Source organism: Artibeus jamaicensis, unplaced genomic scaffold (genome assembly GCF_021234435.1).
Source record: "Artibeus jamaicensis isolate MK-2021 breed Jamaican fruit bat unplaced genomic scaffold, CSHL_Jam_final contig_447, whole genome shotgun sequence".
In the NCBI taxonomy this organism is placed as follows: domain Eukaryota; kingdom Metazoa; phylum Chordata; class Mammalia; order Chiroptera; family Phyllostomidae; genus Artibeus; species Artibeus jamaicensis.
Window position 1 is genome coordinate 2101621 of NW_026521834.1, and position 15984 is coordinate 2117604.

Here is a 15984-nt window from a genome sequence, read left to right on the forward strand (position 1 = left end):
AAAGGGAAGAAAGAAAATGAGACAACTGTAATAGCATAATTACTAAAATATTTTTTTAAATAAGCAAAGGGTATAAATGGCTTCAGAAAAGCAAAAATAAATAAATAAAACATGAAGAGAGGCTTAACCTTATTCATAGGGATATGCAAATTACACAAGTTTTATAAATACTTGGCAAGGATGCAGGAGAATGGGTCTCAACACATGCTTTGAGCAGCAATTGATGGGCCTCAGGGCTGTTTGACCTGGCAATTCCACTCCTGGGTGTTTATCCTATGGATTCAGATTCACGTACATATGAAATACTGTACATACTGGGATATTTCTTTCAACATTGTTTGCCACAGTGAAATGTTGGGACTAGGAAGGTTCTGGCTAAAGAACATCCGTGGAATATTCCCCTGCAATGAAAGACTTATGGTGAGTGAGACAGCTCCAAGTGCATTGATGTAGAAGAGTGTTCAGTGTTCAGGTGGAACAGCAAACTGCTGACCAATGGATGCTCTTTTATGATGTTCACACCTACATATGTAATAGGTATTATATACTTGAGAGTGCATGGAATATCTTTGGAAGGACACAAAGTGATAGTGGTTGTCTCAGGAAGGAGCCAGGTTGCTGCAGAATAGATGTGATACCCTGTGGCACCTTGAGAATTTTGTACTATGTGCATTTATTATTAGTGAAAACAATTTTAAGATTGAGAGGAAAAAAAAAGAACAAAGGGTTCATTAAGCCGGGCATAAGCTCTTTTCGACAAATAACATGTTTTGTTCTCATACCCTATTTTCAGAGGTATTCTTTTTCTTCAGCTCTACCTGGGGGCTCAATAAATAATAATTGGCATAAAGAACCTTCTAGAGTGTGCTGTCTCCCCCACAGAATTCCTTTGAATTCCTCTCTGCTTTCCCTAGCAGAGTCAATTTTGGGGATCCCATTTGGATCTTTATACATCATGCCCACTTATAGGTATCTAACTGTTCAGTGGGATCAGTTGGGTAGGAGAGGATAGGAGTATGTCTACTTGTCTCTCTAGTCTGGGATGTCTTTCTTGCTAGCCAGGTTGGAGATGACAAACTTCTAACCTCTCTGATTCTGTTCTCACTGAAGCCTAAATCTGGGTTGAGTGAGGCGGTCTCTTTAAGAACTGGCGTAATGGTCCCGCCCTTTAAAGAGATCATCTGAATGTAAGTCACATGACTCGGTGTCTTCCGATCTCTGCATGCGCAGCCGTGAGGAACCCCACCGGGGTTGGGGCCGCTGTGACCCCAGCCCCATTCTCTTCCTGAGTCTTTTGTCCACAGCTCCACTTGGCCTGCTGGGGGAAGAGAGCCGTCAGGTGAGGGGCTGGAGCAGCAGAGGTTTCAGGAAATGCTACCCTTGAAGCCCGTTTGGAATCTAGGGCAGCGGGCGGGGGTCAGGAAGTGGCTGCAGAGAGAAGTTCTTCATCTTGGGGCTGGGTGTGAGGGCTTCCTGTCTTCTGGGAAGTCTGGACCCTGATTCAGCCCTGAGTGACCCAGATGCAGCAATATTAGTTTTTTTCTTCTCTTATCTCTGTGTCCTGATCTCTTAACACGGGTCCAGGCAGTTCTGGCTCTTCCTCTCCTTCACCCACCTCTGCCCTTGCACCAAGATTGCCTTAGCCCCCACACAAATTTCTCTTGTCTAGGCCCCACCCTGTCCCCAGCATTTCCCAAGTTCCCTTCTTGTCCCCACAAGCTTCTCCTTTGCCCTGTGTCTCTTCCTAATCCTGTTTTCCTCACTCTCCACTACGTCATGTTCTAGGTGTCTCTGGTGGTCATCCCTAGCAATGTGGGCCCCCCCCAGAACCTGCTTCATATCCGGGCAGTGGGCACCAACTCCACGCTGCACTATGTGTGGAGCAGCCTTGGGCCTCCAGCAGTGCTGCTGGTGGCCACCAATACTCCCCACAGCATCCTGAGTGTCAACTGGAGCCGCCTGCTGTCCCCTGAGCCTGACGGAGGCCTGATGGTGCTCCCCAAGGACAACATCCAGTTTTCTTCTGCCCTTGTCTTTACCAGGGTGAGGATATTGGGGGAGAACCAAGGGGAAGAGGAGAAGGTTCATCAAATTGGAGGCACGGAAGCCTGGGTGGGTGAAGTAGAGTCAGGTGTGAGAGTCTCGGCATGGGTTTCAGTGAGTGCTGGGTGGGGGGCGTGCTTCAGGAGAGAGCTGGACTCAGGCAAGCCCCTCCCCACGCTACTCCACCTGCCAGCTGTTTGAGTTCGATAGCACCAACTCATCTGATGCGGCAGCAAAGCCTCCGGGGAAACCGTACCCCCCATACGCCTTGGCTGAGTTCTCCTGGAACAACATCACCGACTCATTGGATCCTGCTACCTTGAGCGCCACATTTCGAGGCCACCCCAATCATGACCCCACCGGGGCTTTTGCCAATGGCAGCCTGGCCTTCAAGGTAAGGGTGTGGCAGTAGATGGACTCAAAAGGCTGGTTTATGAGGGTGGGAGTTAATGATGGGGGTGTCTTTCAAGCACAGGCAGCCATCTGCTTCCTATGCCCCCACTGCCTCATCTGTCCTAGGTGCAGGCCTTCTCCAGATCTGGCCGACCGGCCCAACCCCCTCGCCTCCTGCACACGATGGACACCTGCCAGCTAGAGGTGGCCCTGATTGGGGCCTCTCCCCGAGGAAACCGCTCCCTTTTTGGGCTGGAAGTGGCCACCTTGGGCCAGGGCCCCGACTGTCCCTCACTGAGGGAGCAGCACTCCATCGACGATGAATATGCACCTGCTGTCTTCCAGGTCAGGCTTCCAGGGGAGAGATGGGTGGGGGGAATGTAGGTCGAACCTCAAGTAGCACCTCAGACAATCATTCAACCACTTACCAGTTAGCAACACTTTATTTAGCTCTTTTAAGTGCTGGGCGCCATGTTGATGAATTTGGCCTGGACAGAAGGCAGGCAGTACAGGTGGAACTCGGTGCTCTGACAAGTGGGATGTGCAGGGGCCTAGAGGCCCAGAGGAGGAAGTGAGCACAGGCTTGCAGAGAGCACGGGGCTAGAAAAGCACATGTGTTCGTTCACCCAGTCCAACTCCCCTCTCTACAGAGGAAAGGTGGAGTTCTAGAACCAGACCAGGACTCAGGACAATTAGTGTGACAGGTGGAGTCTGAGAAAGGGTGGGGTACAGAAGGGGCAAGCACAGGGTGGTGCTCCTTACCTTGTCCTGTGTGCCTTCCTCCCTAGTTGGACCAGCTGCTATGGGGCTCCCTCCCATCAGGATTTGTACAGTGGCGACCAGTGGCTTTCTCCCAGAGCCAGGGGAGCCGAGAATCAGCCCTTCCCTGCCAAGCTTCCCCTGTTTATCCCACCTTGGCATACATTCTCCCCCAGTCACCCATTGTTCGAGCCTTCTTTGGGTCCCAGAACAACTTCTGTGTCTTCAATCTGACCTTTGGGGCTTCTACAGGACCTGGTTACTGGGACCGACACTACCTCAGCTGGTGAGAGTTTGGTCCTGGGCAAGGGTTCGGGAGGTTGAAGGGGAGGAGGGCTGGGCCTCTCAGCCTTCCCTCCTAAGCCTACTTTCTTCTCTTTCTCTAGGTCGATGCTCCTGGGTGTGGGTACCCCTCCAGTAGATTCCTTGTCCCCGCTAGTCGTAGGAATCATGGTGGTGGCCCTGGGTGCTCCAGGGCTCATGCTGCTGGCAGGAGGTCTGTTTCTGCTACTGGGCCCCAAGAGGTACTCAGAATACCAGCCCATAAATTGAAGCCCACTCTTTAAAGGGAACCACACTACTGGACCTGTGTGCTGTGCTTCAAACCCCTGCAGGTTTGAGGGTCAGTATTCCCAGCCAGCTTCTCCCCTCTTGCTTTACTGCAGAAACTCAGAGGCTAGCCTCAAGTCCTGGGAACCGCTGGGTGGGGCTTCCTTCAGACCCTAGAGAGGGACCAGGGACAGGGTTATTGCTGGAGAGAGGGTGCCCTTAGAGTTGGCTCCCTGCCCCTCCAGCCCCCACTTCTCTAGGATGGGACTCACAGGCCGCAATGAAAGGCTTTCTGACAGCTGCTACCTTGCGGGCATGAAATAGATAGACTTTTTCCACAGGGCTTGCCTCTCTGCGAGTGTTATTGGGTTGATCCCAGGGAATGAGAGGGCTAAGAGATGGGTGTGGAAGGCAGGTTTCTGTGTCTGGCCCCATTTTCTCACCAGGTCTATTTCTCTGTCTTGACATGAGACCGAGGTTCCCGCCAGCCACTCTCCATCATGTGCAGCAGGCAGGCTTCTGGGGCAGTAAGAATCAAACAAGGAAGGGACACTTGAGACTAGGGTGCATACATGAAGAAGGAAACCAAGTAAGACTGTGGTAGTCGTTTATTGTTACACCCACCCGCACGTACACCTCACATGGGGCCGACACCAGCCATGTGCCTCTCAACCCCTCCCCGGCCACCACATGCGTGGACGCAGACAGATGGGCACACACACACACACACCTCTTGGGTTTTCCTGTCCGCTCATCTCTTCTGGGCAGTTTGGAGGTGGGACTTTACAGGGGCCTAGTTGGTTGGAGGGGAGGAAGCAGCAGCTCTGGGTTGGGGAAGGTGTAATAGTCTTGGCTGAAGCTAAAGGACCTGTGAGGGCCAGTCATGAAGGGTCCTCAACGCAGGCTCCCAGGATGGTTTTATGGGACATGAGGGTCCTATTTGACCTGATGTCCAGCCTTTACTTTTGGGCATGACCAGTATTTCCAGTCTCTGTGAGGCCCTCTGCTTAGACAACTGGCACAGAAATGGTCAGAGTTTTGGCTGCAGCTCTGCCCACTGCCTCTCAGGAGGCTGGAGAGTGGAGCCAAGTCCAGCAGGGGTGCACCCTAGTGGCTGTGGTGGGAGGCTGCTCAGGAAGGAACCGTGCTTCTCCTCCCAGTCCTGGCCCTACGCCCTCAGCATCCTTAAGGAACATGGCTGTGCACCTCCTTCCCTGCAAGACCATGTCAGTCCACCTCCCCCACTCATGACCATCCCAGGCCCAGAAGGTAAAGGGCATCCTTGACTGGGGAAGAGAGGTGGGGCAGTCCAAACTCTGATTGGATGGGACCCTGTCAGATCAGCAGGGTTCATCCCACACAGGTACCCAGGCTGGGGACAGGATAGCTGCTCAGCCCCAGGGGCGGGGCCTATAGTCCGAGCGGGCGTAGTCAGGGTAGTCCAGGCGGCTCTCTGTGGCGGTGAACATGCGCTCAGGCTCCACCACGAACATGTAGTACAGGTTCCACACTAGCATGGACAGCAAGGGCAGGAACGTCAGGCCGTAGCCAAAGCCTCGGAAGGAGCGGCCCACGGCGAAGGTCAGCCAGTATATTAGCCTGCCAGGGCGAGAAGAGGTCAGTCTACTCCCAGGGCAGCTAACTGGCAGTAGGCTAAGGTGGGGAGAACAGAGAGCCAGGGAGGTAGATGGGTGCTGGTAGATATGACTGGTACTTTTACGTGGTTCAAAATTCAAAGGTACCAATGCTTGTAGTCAGATGTCTTCCTCCCTCTACTGACCCCCAGCTTCCTGTTTGCTCCCTTCCCTCTAGTCCACTTCTACTCCCACCCCTGTCATCCAAAATTACGTACAGGTTTTTGTGCTAGACGTGGTTTTTTATGTGTATATGAGCAAAAAGATTTGTTTTCCTCCCTCCGCCCATTTTTCACATTGACTTTTTTCCCATTCTATATACCTTAGAGATTATTTTTATCAGTATATAAACACCTTCCTCATTCTTATTTCCCCTTTTGCAGATGAAGAAACTTGATTCCAAAGGGGTTAAGTGAGATTGAAGTCACACATCTGGGAAATAGCAAAACCGTGATTTGAACCCAACCCTGTTCATCACCCTCTCCTTCCATTTCAGAAAGGCAGAAGAAAAGAAGAGAGTAAGGAAGGCAGCTTCAAGGGGGCTTAAAGCCCAGAGGGATAAATAAGCCATAACCACAGCTCCCCTCTTAGAAGATCCACTAGAAATATATACCCCTCTGGGGGAGGGCAGCAGCTTCCTCTTAATATCTGAAGGACAACTTATTACATAATTGATGTACCTGTAGGTTTTCACCTGTTAAAAAGGGAAGAGTAACTGCTGTTTCTCTACTGCATCAGAACACACTGCCTTCTGGGGCAGTAGAGATAATGAAAATTCACATTTAGCAAACCCTTCCCCAGTGCCAGGCTACTGTACACACTCTACATGAATTAATTCATTTAATCCTCACAATGGCTCCATTTTATAGACGATGTGGATGATGAAACCGAGACATGAAATGTGTAAGTAACTTGCCCATGTTAGAAAACAGAGGACCTTGAATAAGGGAGGGAAAGGACTGGGATTCAAGTCCTGCCTTTTCTGCTGGCTAACCTGAACAACTCTTCTCCCCCAATCTGTCGTGATTCCCTCTCTATGAAATGGGTCAGATGGACCAGACAATCACTGAGTCGCCTTTGGCTCCCTGATGGTTCTTACTGCTTAAGCCAACTTGTATCTGAGACCAGCATCCCCTATAGGAAGGTGGAGTTACGTGAGCTGAACATTTATCTCAGGAAACATCTAATGCAGGGCTGGCTGACAGGAGGGTAGAGGGGCAGGTGACCACCAGACTACAATCAGAAGTAACAGGAAGACAAGCCCTGGCTGGTGTGGCTCAGTGGACTGAGTGCCAGCCTGCAAACCCAAACCTGAAGTAACAGGAAGACAAATTTTAGCTTGATAGGAAGAATGTGTTAGTAGTTAAAGCAATCTGGAGTTGTATATAAAAAATGACAAAAGGAAACATACTACAGAAAAAAAGGTAAAGACCTGCATTTATTTGGCTTCAGAAATTAAAAGGTACCTTCTGGGCTAACCGTAGTTCACATAAAAGCACCCCTAAGGGTTTCAGGTGACTATAAATTCTAAATGAAAAGAAAGTAACGTGGCTGCCATGAGAGCTAATGTGGATTTGGTTTGTACGAACAGAAGGACAATACCCTTGACAAGCAGGAGAATTTCCTGCCCAAAGGACCCAGGACAGTGAAGGGATCAGGGCCACTTGGCAGAGTAAACGCTAGGGCAGCAGGCTGTTGGAGTGGGGGAATTTAGAGCTGTTGTCAGATGTCCAGATTTGTCCTAGGCAATTCCAGAAATCAGTCAGGGTAACAGTTTTTAGCACAATATAAGGAACTGTAATAACGAGGACCCTTGAAGAATGAAACAGACTGCCTTATAAAGAACTGAACACTTGGATGTAGGGGGTGTTCATCTAGAGGCCAATGGCTACCTGATCAGACTGACAGGAGTGGCTGCAATAGGTGAGGGGTTGGTCTGCATGACATATGAAAGCCCTTTCAGTTCTAGATGGTATAAGTGTCTCTGAAATCAACTTCCAGTAGGGAGACATACAAGCTGATCACCTGCCACTAGGTAAGATAAGATGCAAGGGATAAAGTGAACTCACCTTTCCAGGGCACACAATTGGGCTGATGAGGGGTCCAGAGTGCTCCCTGTCCCTGGCTCTCCAGACATTCAGACCTGGGTCCCTCTAGCACCGTGACCTTCCCTGTGCCCCATCCCCATCCCCAACTCACCGGGAGACCGCAAAGAGGCCAGTGAGCAGAGGGAGCAGTTTGAGGGTATCTTGGGGCAGGTAGGTGGAAAGCACAGCCAGGTTGAAGAAGTAGAGGATGAAGAGCTGGACTGACTGGGCCACGTACTGCCGGTGGATCTCGACCTCCTGCCGTGGCTCCCCAAACGGCCGCAGCGCAGAAAAACACAACAGGCTCAGCCCATACACCAGGATCCCTGGGTTGGGGGTGGGAAGGTGGAGAATAGAACGAGGTCAGAATAGAACCACAGGCAGGAAGCAAGGGCAGGGTTTGTAGTGGAGAGCTCATGGGTATGGGCTGTCCACAGTGGGTCCTGGGAGGGGACGGGCACACAGGATGGCAGGTTGTTTGAGGCCCTGAGGATCCAGGCTGAGTGAAGGGAAACTCTCCTGCTCCCCAAGCCAGGTAGGCTCTGACCTCAGGTCCAGTTTTCAGACGCCCCCTTCTCTCAGGGCCCCAGCTCACCCAGCACGATGGGGAAGGTGGCGAAGACCCCGCAGCGCAGCGTGTAGATGAGGCGGGAACTCATGGTGGGCAGCCGAGGGGCATCAAAGGGCAGGAAGGTGTACGCTCCATATAGCAGGCAGGGGAACAGGATGAGGGCGGCTCCCACTGAGGCCACCGCCCTCAACCCCTCAGGACCCCCGCAGCTCCCGCAGCTGCTACAGGCATGTCCTGGTGGCCTTACCGCAGCCTCGGCCCACTTGCGCTCAGAGGGCTCCAGGTGGGTGGTTCGGGTGGGCAAGAAGGTCTGGTGGTGCTCTCCCTCACCTGCCTCACGGCACACAACGAGGTCCTCCTGAGGCTGCCGCTCAATGCATTGCAGGTCGATGGGCACAAAGGCCCGAACAGCCTTTTCAGGCAGCAAGTTGGCATCATCTTCAGGCAACTCCTCTAGCTTACTGAGTGGCTCTGACTGCAGGGGCTCAGGCTCAATGTCCCGCCAGCCAGGGGGGTCCGGGAATGGGGCACTGAGCTGGGGGCCAGCCCCCCAGGGCAAGGTGGCAGCCTCACTTACTGTGCTGTCTAGACCATCCTCAGCCCCCTCTCCAGCTGTGGGAGACCCAGCTGAAGACCCCACTCTAGAGGACTCAGCACTGGGGGATTTGGCCCCGCTCTCTCCTTCTGGCTGCTGGCCATTGGGGACCAAGGCCTGGGGTGGGCTCTTCTCTGGGGCCTCAGGCCCCTTCACTTCCAGCAGGGCCAGGGTCTCGGGTTCTGTCATCTTGGGACCTCAGTTCTGGAGGCTATGGTGAGGTCATGTCACTGTGGAGGTTAGCAGAGGAAAGCTCTGTCAGAAGCTCCTGTCCTCTGGCCCTTCTGATGGGTTGATAGAACTGAAACTCTGCATGCAGGGCAGCTGGCCTCAGGAGAGTTAGCCCTTTCTGGGACCTAAGGGAGAACATGGTATGGAGGAAGGTGATGAAAGAGAAGGCAGCAGGATGGAAGTAAGCAGCTGAAATGGAGACACCTTTTCAACATCAAATGCAATCCAGCAGAATAGGGTGCGTCAGGAGGCACAGGCCCTGGCAGCTTTGCCCTCAGCCAGTCCCCACCCACACCTTCTACCCACCTCCACCAAAACCCCTAGGGTCACTGCCACCCTAATGCAGGAATGGGAGGAAGAGGAGGTGTCTAGAATTTTATTAAGAGGTCCTTTCCCACTAAGGATCTTCTTGTGGACAGAGAGACTGCCCCCTTGACTTTCAAACCTCCCCTTCTCCCTGCAGATCCCCACTCGGAACTCTCTTGGCAACTGATAACAGTGATTTGCTGACAAATCTGTCCCAAGGAACTGGCGATAGAAGTGTACCCTATTCTTTAGTCTCCAGTCTGGGTACTGGGCAATCTCTAAACTCCTCACTAGCTCACCTCACCCATCTCCAGAGGGCCTAGGTCTGTGCATTCTGACTTCTAGGTTCGACCGTGGCTGTTTCCTATATCTCTGCTCCCGTCTTTCTCCTCCCCCGGCCATTCCTTGTCTCACTGCTTTTTGATGGGGCTGACCCCCTCCCTCCACCTCCTCAAAGGTCTCCTACCCCTTGGCATTTGGACCCATGACACCCTCTTACTTTCCATCTGGAGAGAGGTGGAGGGTCCCCAGCTTCTGCGAAGGAGCTGCCCAGCTCCCTGCTGGCTCTGCAAGTATTCCTTTCTTTCACTTTACCTGTGTCTCCAAACCAGTCTGACCAGAGCAGGTGGGGCCCAGATTAAAGGGGCAGGTCCTGCCCTACTGAATCAGCCGACAGAAAAAGCTTTAGAGGAGGAAGTACGTCATCCTTTCTGAAAGTGTAGGTGCAGCTAGGCATAGAAGTTAAGTGTGTGTATTAGGCAAATGGGATATATAGGAGCTCCCAGCTCAGGAAAAGAAGAGGAGGACCATCATGTTTGTGCATCAAAGGGTGTTTGGAGTAGGTTGGAATACCCAGAAAAGAGGGAATTTCTACACTTACTCATTCAATATTTATTGAGCACCTATTTTTAGCTAGGCACTATTCTAGGCACAGAGAGGGGAGAGAACAAGATGACAGGCAAGAACTCTGCTCTTGAGGAGCTTGTTCTATTGGCGTAACATAATAAAGAAGCCTAGCAACTAAATCAGTAAGATTAGCCCTGGCTGGTGTGGCTCAGTAGATTGAGCACTGGCCTGTGAACCAAAGGGTCACAGGTTTGATTCCCAGTCAGGACACTGCCTGGGTTGTGGGCCAGGTCAACCCAGTGGGGTCCTCAAGAGAGGCCACCACACGTTGATGTTTCTCTCCCTCTCTTTCTCACTCCCTTACCCTCTATAAAAATAAATAAATAAAATCTGAAATCAATAAGACTACTTCAACTACTTCAGTAGGAAAAACCTCTTTGCCAGGGTGCCATTTGAGTTGAGACCTGAAGGGAAATGAGGAATGTGAACGTTTCAGGCAGAAGAACAGAAAGTGAAAGACCAATGATTAGGAAAGACTTAGGCTATTTCAGGAACAGAAAGAAGGCTGGTGGCTGGAACCAGGAGCACAGCAGTGGAAAAGGGATTTATGTTCCCATGACAACAGGTACACAGGGCTCCCAAACTCCTAGCTCTTTAGCTTAGGTTTAAGGTCAAGGAAGCATTAGGAATCCAAGGTGATCTTTCCAGTGGGAGGGCCGGGGGGCAGAACCGTGAGGGAGTGGCTTTTCATTCCTGTGGGACCTTGCCTCTAAAGTCATTTGAGCTTTGTGAGGCCGGTAGAGTGTCTGTCTGGGTTGCTCATCTTTGTGTCTTGCGAACCCAGCATTGTTGCTGGAGAACACAAGGTGTTCAATAAATGTTTGCTAGACTGTAAATCTTTGGGAGGGAGAGCTGAAGGGCTCAAACACTTGTACAAGTCATCTCTTGGAAGGTCTTACTCATGTTCAGCCCTTTACAAGAAAACTTTCACATACATTTTTTGTTTATTTGCTTGTTTAAATAACGGGGAAAAAAAGGGAGACTTGGAATCACTCTAACCAGTAATCTGAAAGAGACTTGGGAGGAGCTGAATAAATACAGCCAATAACCACCCTGGGACAAAGCAAAGTTAGGATCCCAGTTCCCGGCACGAGCCCATCTACCACTCAGCTTCAGCCCCTTGGCTGGGTCCACTGTCCGCTCTCTGGTCAATAAAGGTTTTCTTGAGGGGTTGAAAAAGCCGGAAAGAGGATATGATGCCCCGAGTTAGTTCGGGCAACTTCCCGGGAGGGAAAATGAGTTTCGCGAGATTTGGTGGTAGCAGGCCACTGGCCCACTACTGTGTAGCTGCTATCGCGAGACTTGGTACGCGGAGGAGGAGCCGTCGCGGACAGCCGCCTCACAGCGATGGCGGCCAAGCAAGGCCGGCCGTGGTGGCGACTGGGGCTACGGTCGGAGGCGGCAGGGGTGGCGGTAGCGGTGGGTGGTGGGGGTCTGTGACCGGGAGTCATCCCCGGGCCCTGGCATCATGAGCCAAGGCCCCGCCACAGGGGAGAGCATCGAACCCGAAGCAAAAGTCCTCCACACTAAGCGGCTTTACCGGTGAGAGGGGCCAGTGAGTGAGTGCAGCAGCGGAGGGAAATAAGGGGCAGCAAGGGGTGGGGCCTCTGGGCGGGCGGTGCCTCGGTGCGTGAGGAGGTGGAGGGTGCAATTTTGGAGGGAACAGGGGGCGGGGTCTCGTAACCCGGGAAGTAGCTGAATGAAGGAATTGGGTGGGTGGGAGGTTTGGAAGGAAGCACGTGGGGAAATCCCCTCCGCGGTGCGTAGTGAGCTCGGAGCGGGTACCGAGCTTTGCGAATTTGGGGTAAGGCGGGAATTGAGGGGATGGGAAGGTAAAAGGTGAGGTCAGAGTTGGAGAAAAACCAGGAGGGGAATAGTGTTTGGAACCTTGTAGGACTTCTGGGAAGAGCTCTGAACTGAAACCAAGAGAGCCAAGTTCAGGGCCTTACCTTGCCATCTCTCACTCTGTGACCTTGGGCAGGAGCGTCATCATCCTTAAAAGGAGAGATCTGGATTTGATAACACCCTGAAACCCCTTACGGGTGGATCTAGTTTTGGGGAATCTGGATGAAAAGAAAGGCCGGAAGACTGTGTGTTGGACTGGAAAGGCTATGATGGACTTTGAGTCCTGAGTATTCTTAGGTCCTGGGAGCCCATTTAAGGGCACCTGGGACTCCTGATTCCTGCCTTCTGACCTTATGCCTACAGTCTTTTGCTAGGCAGCTTACATCCTTGGTTTCTGATTTCCACAGTGCCACTCATTCCAACATCTTCAGCCCTCTATGTTGGGAACAGGCCAGTATGAACTCTCCCACCCTGGGTCAAGGATTTTTTGTATGGAGCAGCTGGAACATGGGCTGTAGAACTGAATCAAAATAGAATGATTTTGATCAAGCATAGAGATCAAGCTGAGTTTTTTGCTTTTTAATAGGGAGTAGGGCTTGCAGTTTTCATTTAGCTCAGGCTCTACTGAACAGAACTGTTCACATGAGAAGACTACCCTATGAGCCCAGGGGCCTGTCCTGGCAGTGAAAGAGTGAAGAGCAGGTTGTGCTTTTTCCTTTGAGTAGGCATCCCGCCTTCTCTGGCTTCATAAGTCAGAAGACTGGGGAGTATAGGCTTTTCCCAAAATAGAAAAGTGATCCAATCCAGCAGCTCCTGCGCTTCCACTGGGCTGCCTCAGTGGTGAGGAGGTGTCTGGGCGTGGGTCATATGCCTTGTCATGCCGTCAAGTGTCAGTGCTGCCCATCAGACAGTATGGGCAGTGTCTGCAGAACTCCTATGTCTCAATAGTGAATGAGACGCAGGTAAAGGCAGTGGTCATCTTTCTGATCATTGTCAAATGTAGCTCTTCCTCAAGTCACAGCCTTCATAGGACTGACTGACTTAAGCTAATGTGTTTGCACATGTGGTTAACATGGGTGTCTCTGCCTGTAGTTGTGTGCTGTTGGCTTTGAGTACAGCGGGAATCAGAGTCAAAAGGTCTCTCTTTTTATTCTTTTTTTAAAATATATTTTATTTATTTTTAGAGAGAGGGAAGAGAGGAACAAAGAGAGAGAGAAACATCAGTTGGTTGTCTCTTGTATGCACCCTGACTGGGGACCGAACCCTCAACCCGGGCATGTGCCCTGACTGGGAATTGAACCAGCAACTGTTCACTTTGCGGGTTGCCTATCCAAATGAGCCACACCAGTCAGGGCTCTTTTTATTCTTCTTTTTAAAAAATATTTAATTTATTTATCTTTAGAGAAGAAGGGAAGGAGAGAGGGAGAGAAATATCAATGAATGGTTGCCTCTTGTATGTCCCCTGCTGGGAACTGGCCTGCAACCCAGGCACGTGCCCTGACTGGGAATTGAACCGCGATTGTGTGGGTCGCAGGCCCGTGCTCAATCCACTGAGCTACACCAGGCTCTTCTTTTTTTTTTTTTTTTAAAGGATTTTCTTTTTTTTTTTTTTTTTAATATTTTATTTATTTATCTTCAGAGGGGAAGGGAAGGAGAGAGGGAGAGAAACATCAATGTATTTGCCTTCTTCTCCCCTGCTGGGAACTGGCTGCAACCCAGGCATAGCCCTGACACGATCCAGGCCCGCGCTCAATCCACTGAGCTACACCAGCCAGGGCTCTTTTTATTCTTTATTATAACACGGAGGGTGTGACTTTTCTGCCAAAGATAAATTTGTTCCTAGACTACAAAACTGTCAGTCTGAGCTTTGTAAATTTGGGACATTCTCACAGTGAAACTTTTCAGAAATGAAATTCTGAGAAAAAAAATTTTTTAAGATTTTATTTATTTATTTTCAGAGAGAGGGGAAGGGAGGGAGAGAAACATCACTAGGCTGCTTCTCGCTTACCCCTAAATGGGAAACTAGCCTGCAACCTAGGCATGTGCCCTGACCGGGAATTAAACCTTTTGGTTTGCAGGCCACTCAACCCACTGGGCCACACCATCCAGGGCTGAAATTCTGAAATGTTTTAAGCCCCTCAGAAGAAAAAGCAGCTGGAGAAGAGATGTTGGAAGGGATACAAGCACCAATTAATTAATTATCCCAATTAACTTAACATATATATGCGTATATATATTTTAGAGAGAGGAGGGGAAAGAAGCATCAATTTGTTGTACCACTTATGCATTCATTGATTAATTCTTGTATGTACCCTGACTGGGTGGAGATCAGACCCATGACCTTGGAGTATCTGAATGATACTCTAACCAACTGAGCTACCTAGTCAGGGAATATTTTTCTTTTTTTTAACACTCTGCTTGTCCTGGAATCACAATAGCGAATGAGACACAGGACAGTTTTTGTGGTTTTATTCTAAAGGAGACTACAGTTTAGTGCAGGAGCTTGGGATCTGATGCAGAATGGAGAAAGATATCCTGAGTCCTCTCAGGTTTAAAAATTTGCAATTATCACCCTGGCTGGTGTAGCTCAGTGGATTCAGCGTGGGCCTGCGAACCAAACAACCACGGTTCTATTCCCAGTTGGCACATGCCTGGGTTGCAGGCCAGTTCCCAGCAGGGGACATAACAAGAGGCAACCATACACTGATATTTCTTTCCCTCTCTCCTTCCCTTTCCCTCTAAAGATAAATAAAATCTTTGGGGGGAAAAAAAAAGAACTTGCAGTTATCCCTGGCTGGTGTGTCTCAGTGGATTGAACTCTAGCCTGTGAACCAAAAGGTCGCCAGTTTGATTCCCACTCAGGGAACATGCCTAGGTTGCGGGCTGAGACGCAACACATTTATGTTTCCCTCACACATTGATGTTCCTCTACCTCTCGTTCTTTCTCTCTTCCACTCTCTAAAAATAAGTAAATAAAATCTTTATTTTTAAAAAAATGATGAGTGACTTATTAAGAGCACTGATAGAAGGAATGGCAAGGAAGGAAGAGACATAGGAAATATTTAAATATTTTATTTATTTATTTATTTTTGGAGAGGGGAAGGGGGGATAAAGAGAGGGAGAGAAAAATCAATGTGTGGTTGCCTCTCATGCACTCCCTACCTGGGACCTGCCCGAAACCCAGGCATATGCCCCAACTGGGAATGGAATTGGCAACCCTTTGGTTCACAAGCCCACACTCAATCCACTGAGCCACACCAGCCGGGTGCAATAAATAAAATATTTTTGAAAAAGAATTTGCAACTAGAATGTCTTAGAATAGTGGTTATTAACTTTTTTGCATTGAGGATCCAAGGAGAGCTCTGAAGCCTGTCCATAAAAATACATGCACATATACACACGTGCCTTTCACCTACTTTGGACTGCCCTGGGGACTAAGCTGGTATAGAATAAATCACTGATAGCTGCCTGATGCTGCCCCTGCCGTCGAGGGCCGGGCTGAGAAGTGCTTGACTCCTATGTGTAGGCATTCAGTTGGTAGAGTGTCATCCAGAAAGTGTTTGAAGAAATGCTGAGCTCTCAAGATTGCTTGTGAGAAGGCCTTGGGTACCTATTGTCCTACCCACTCATCTGGGTTCTGGTGGTCACTTTGCCCTGTAAAGGGCAACTTTAGCAGTGTACCACCTGAGGCACTCGGGGTGCTCGCCTGCTGTGGCCCATCTTCTGTAGCCCAGAAGCACATGTTTCAGTATTCTGAAACAATCTTGGATTGTTTTGGGAATGATTGCTCCTTGGTTTTTGGTTGCTTTTGTGTTCATAGTTATAGCCAGTTCAGCTGTTCTCCCAGCTGCTGTCTGTCATCCTCTGGGTTTTACCCTTCTGGAGATGACCTCCATCTGGCACTTATCAGCCATCTGTGAAGTTTCCTTGGCCTTTTCTGTTAGTGGCTGGAGTCTCTCGGTCTTTTAATAAGAAAGATGGAGACTCATACATATTGAGCATTTAATACATACGAGGACCTGTTATGAATGGTTTTTGTATTGACTAATTTAATCCTCACAAAGT

General features: G+C 50.1%; 3 protein-coding genes across 8 annotated transcripts in view; 2 read left to right on the forward strand and 1 right to left on the reverse strand.

Annotated features, from left to right (window-relative positions):
* Nucleotides 1-1187: 1187 nt before the first annotated feature.
* GLMP (glycosylated lysosomal membrane protein) lies at nt 1188-4086 on the forward strand. 2 transcript variants are annotated; one of them, XM_037132585.2, is made up of 6 exons: nt 1188-1339; nt 1786-2043; nt 2237-2437; nt 2563-2781; nt 3225-3481; nt 3582-4086. In XM_037132585.2, the coding sequence occupies exons 1-6, from the start codon at nt 1223-1225 to the stop codon at nt 3745-3747; spliced, it is 1218 nt and encodes a 405-aa protein (XP_036988480.2). In that variant the 5' UTR covers nt 1188-1222; the 3' UTR covers nt 3748-4086. The 2 variants fall into 2 exon arrangements, with proteins under 2 accessions (XP_036988480.2, XP_036988481.1); XM_037132586.2 differs by having other exon boundaries at nt 3372-3481.
* Nucleotides 4087-4353: 267 nt separating this feature from the next.
* TMEM79 (transmembrane protein 79) lies at nt 4354-10661 on the reverse strand. Of its 2 annotated transcripts, none has more exons than XM_037132588.2 (4): nt 9668-10661; nt 8061-8861; nt 7578-7791; nt 4354-5343 (listed from the first exon to the last, which is right to left on the reverse strand). In XM_037132588.2, exons 2-4 carry the CDS (start codon nt 8818-8820, stop codon nt 5136-5138), a joined length of 1182 nt encoding a protein of 393 aa, XP_036988483.2. In that variant the 5' UTR covers nt 8821-8861; nt 9668-10661; the 3' UTR covers nt 4354-5135. The 2 variants fall into 2 exon arrangements, with proteins under 2 accessions (XP_036988483.2, XP_036988482.2); XM_037132587.2 differs by having other exon boundaries at nt 8061-8987; nt 9668-10660.
* Nucleotides 10622-15984, forward strand: part of SMG5 (SMG5 nonsense mediated mRNA decay factor) — a 28347-nt gene continuing 22984 nt past the window's right edge. For 2 of the 4 annotated variants that reach the window (XM_037132580.2, XM_037132581.2), the window contains exon 1: nt 11397-11616. In XM_037132580.2, the coding sequence (XP_036988475.2) occupies nt 11543-11616 (74 nt within the window). In that variant the 5' untranslated portion in view covers nt 11397-11542. Of the gene's footprint in view, nt 10640-11396; nt 11634-15984 lie in introns of those variants that run through there. The other 2 variants (XM_037132584.2, XM_037132583.2) reach the window with 2 other exon arrangements.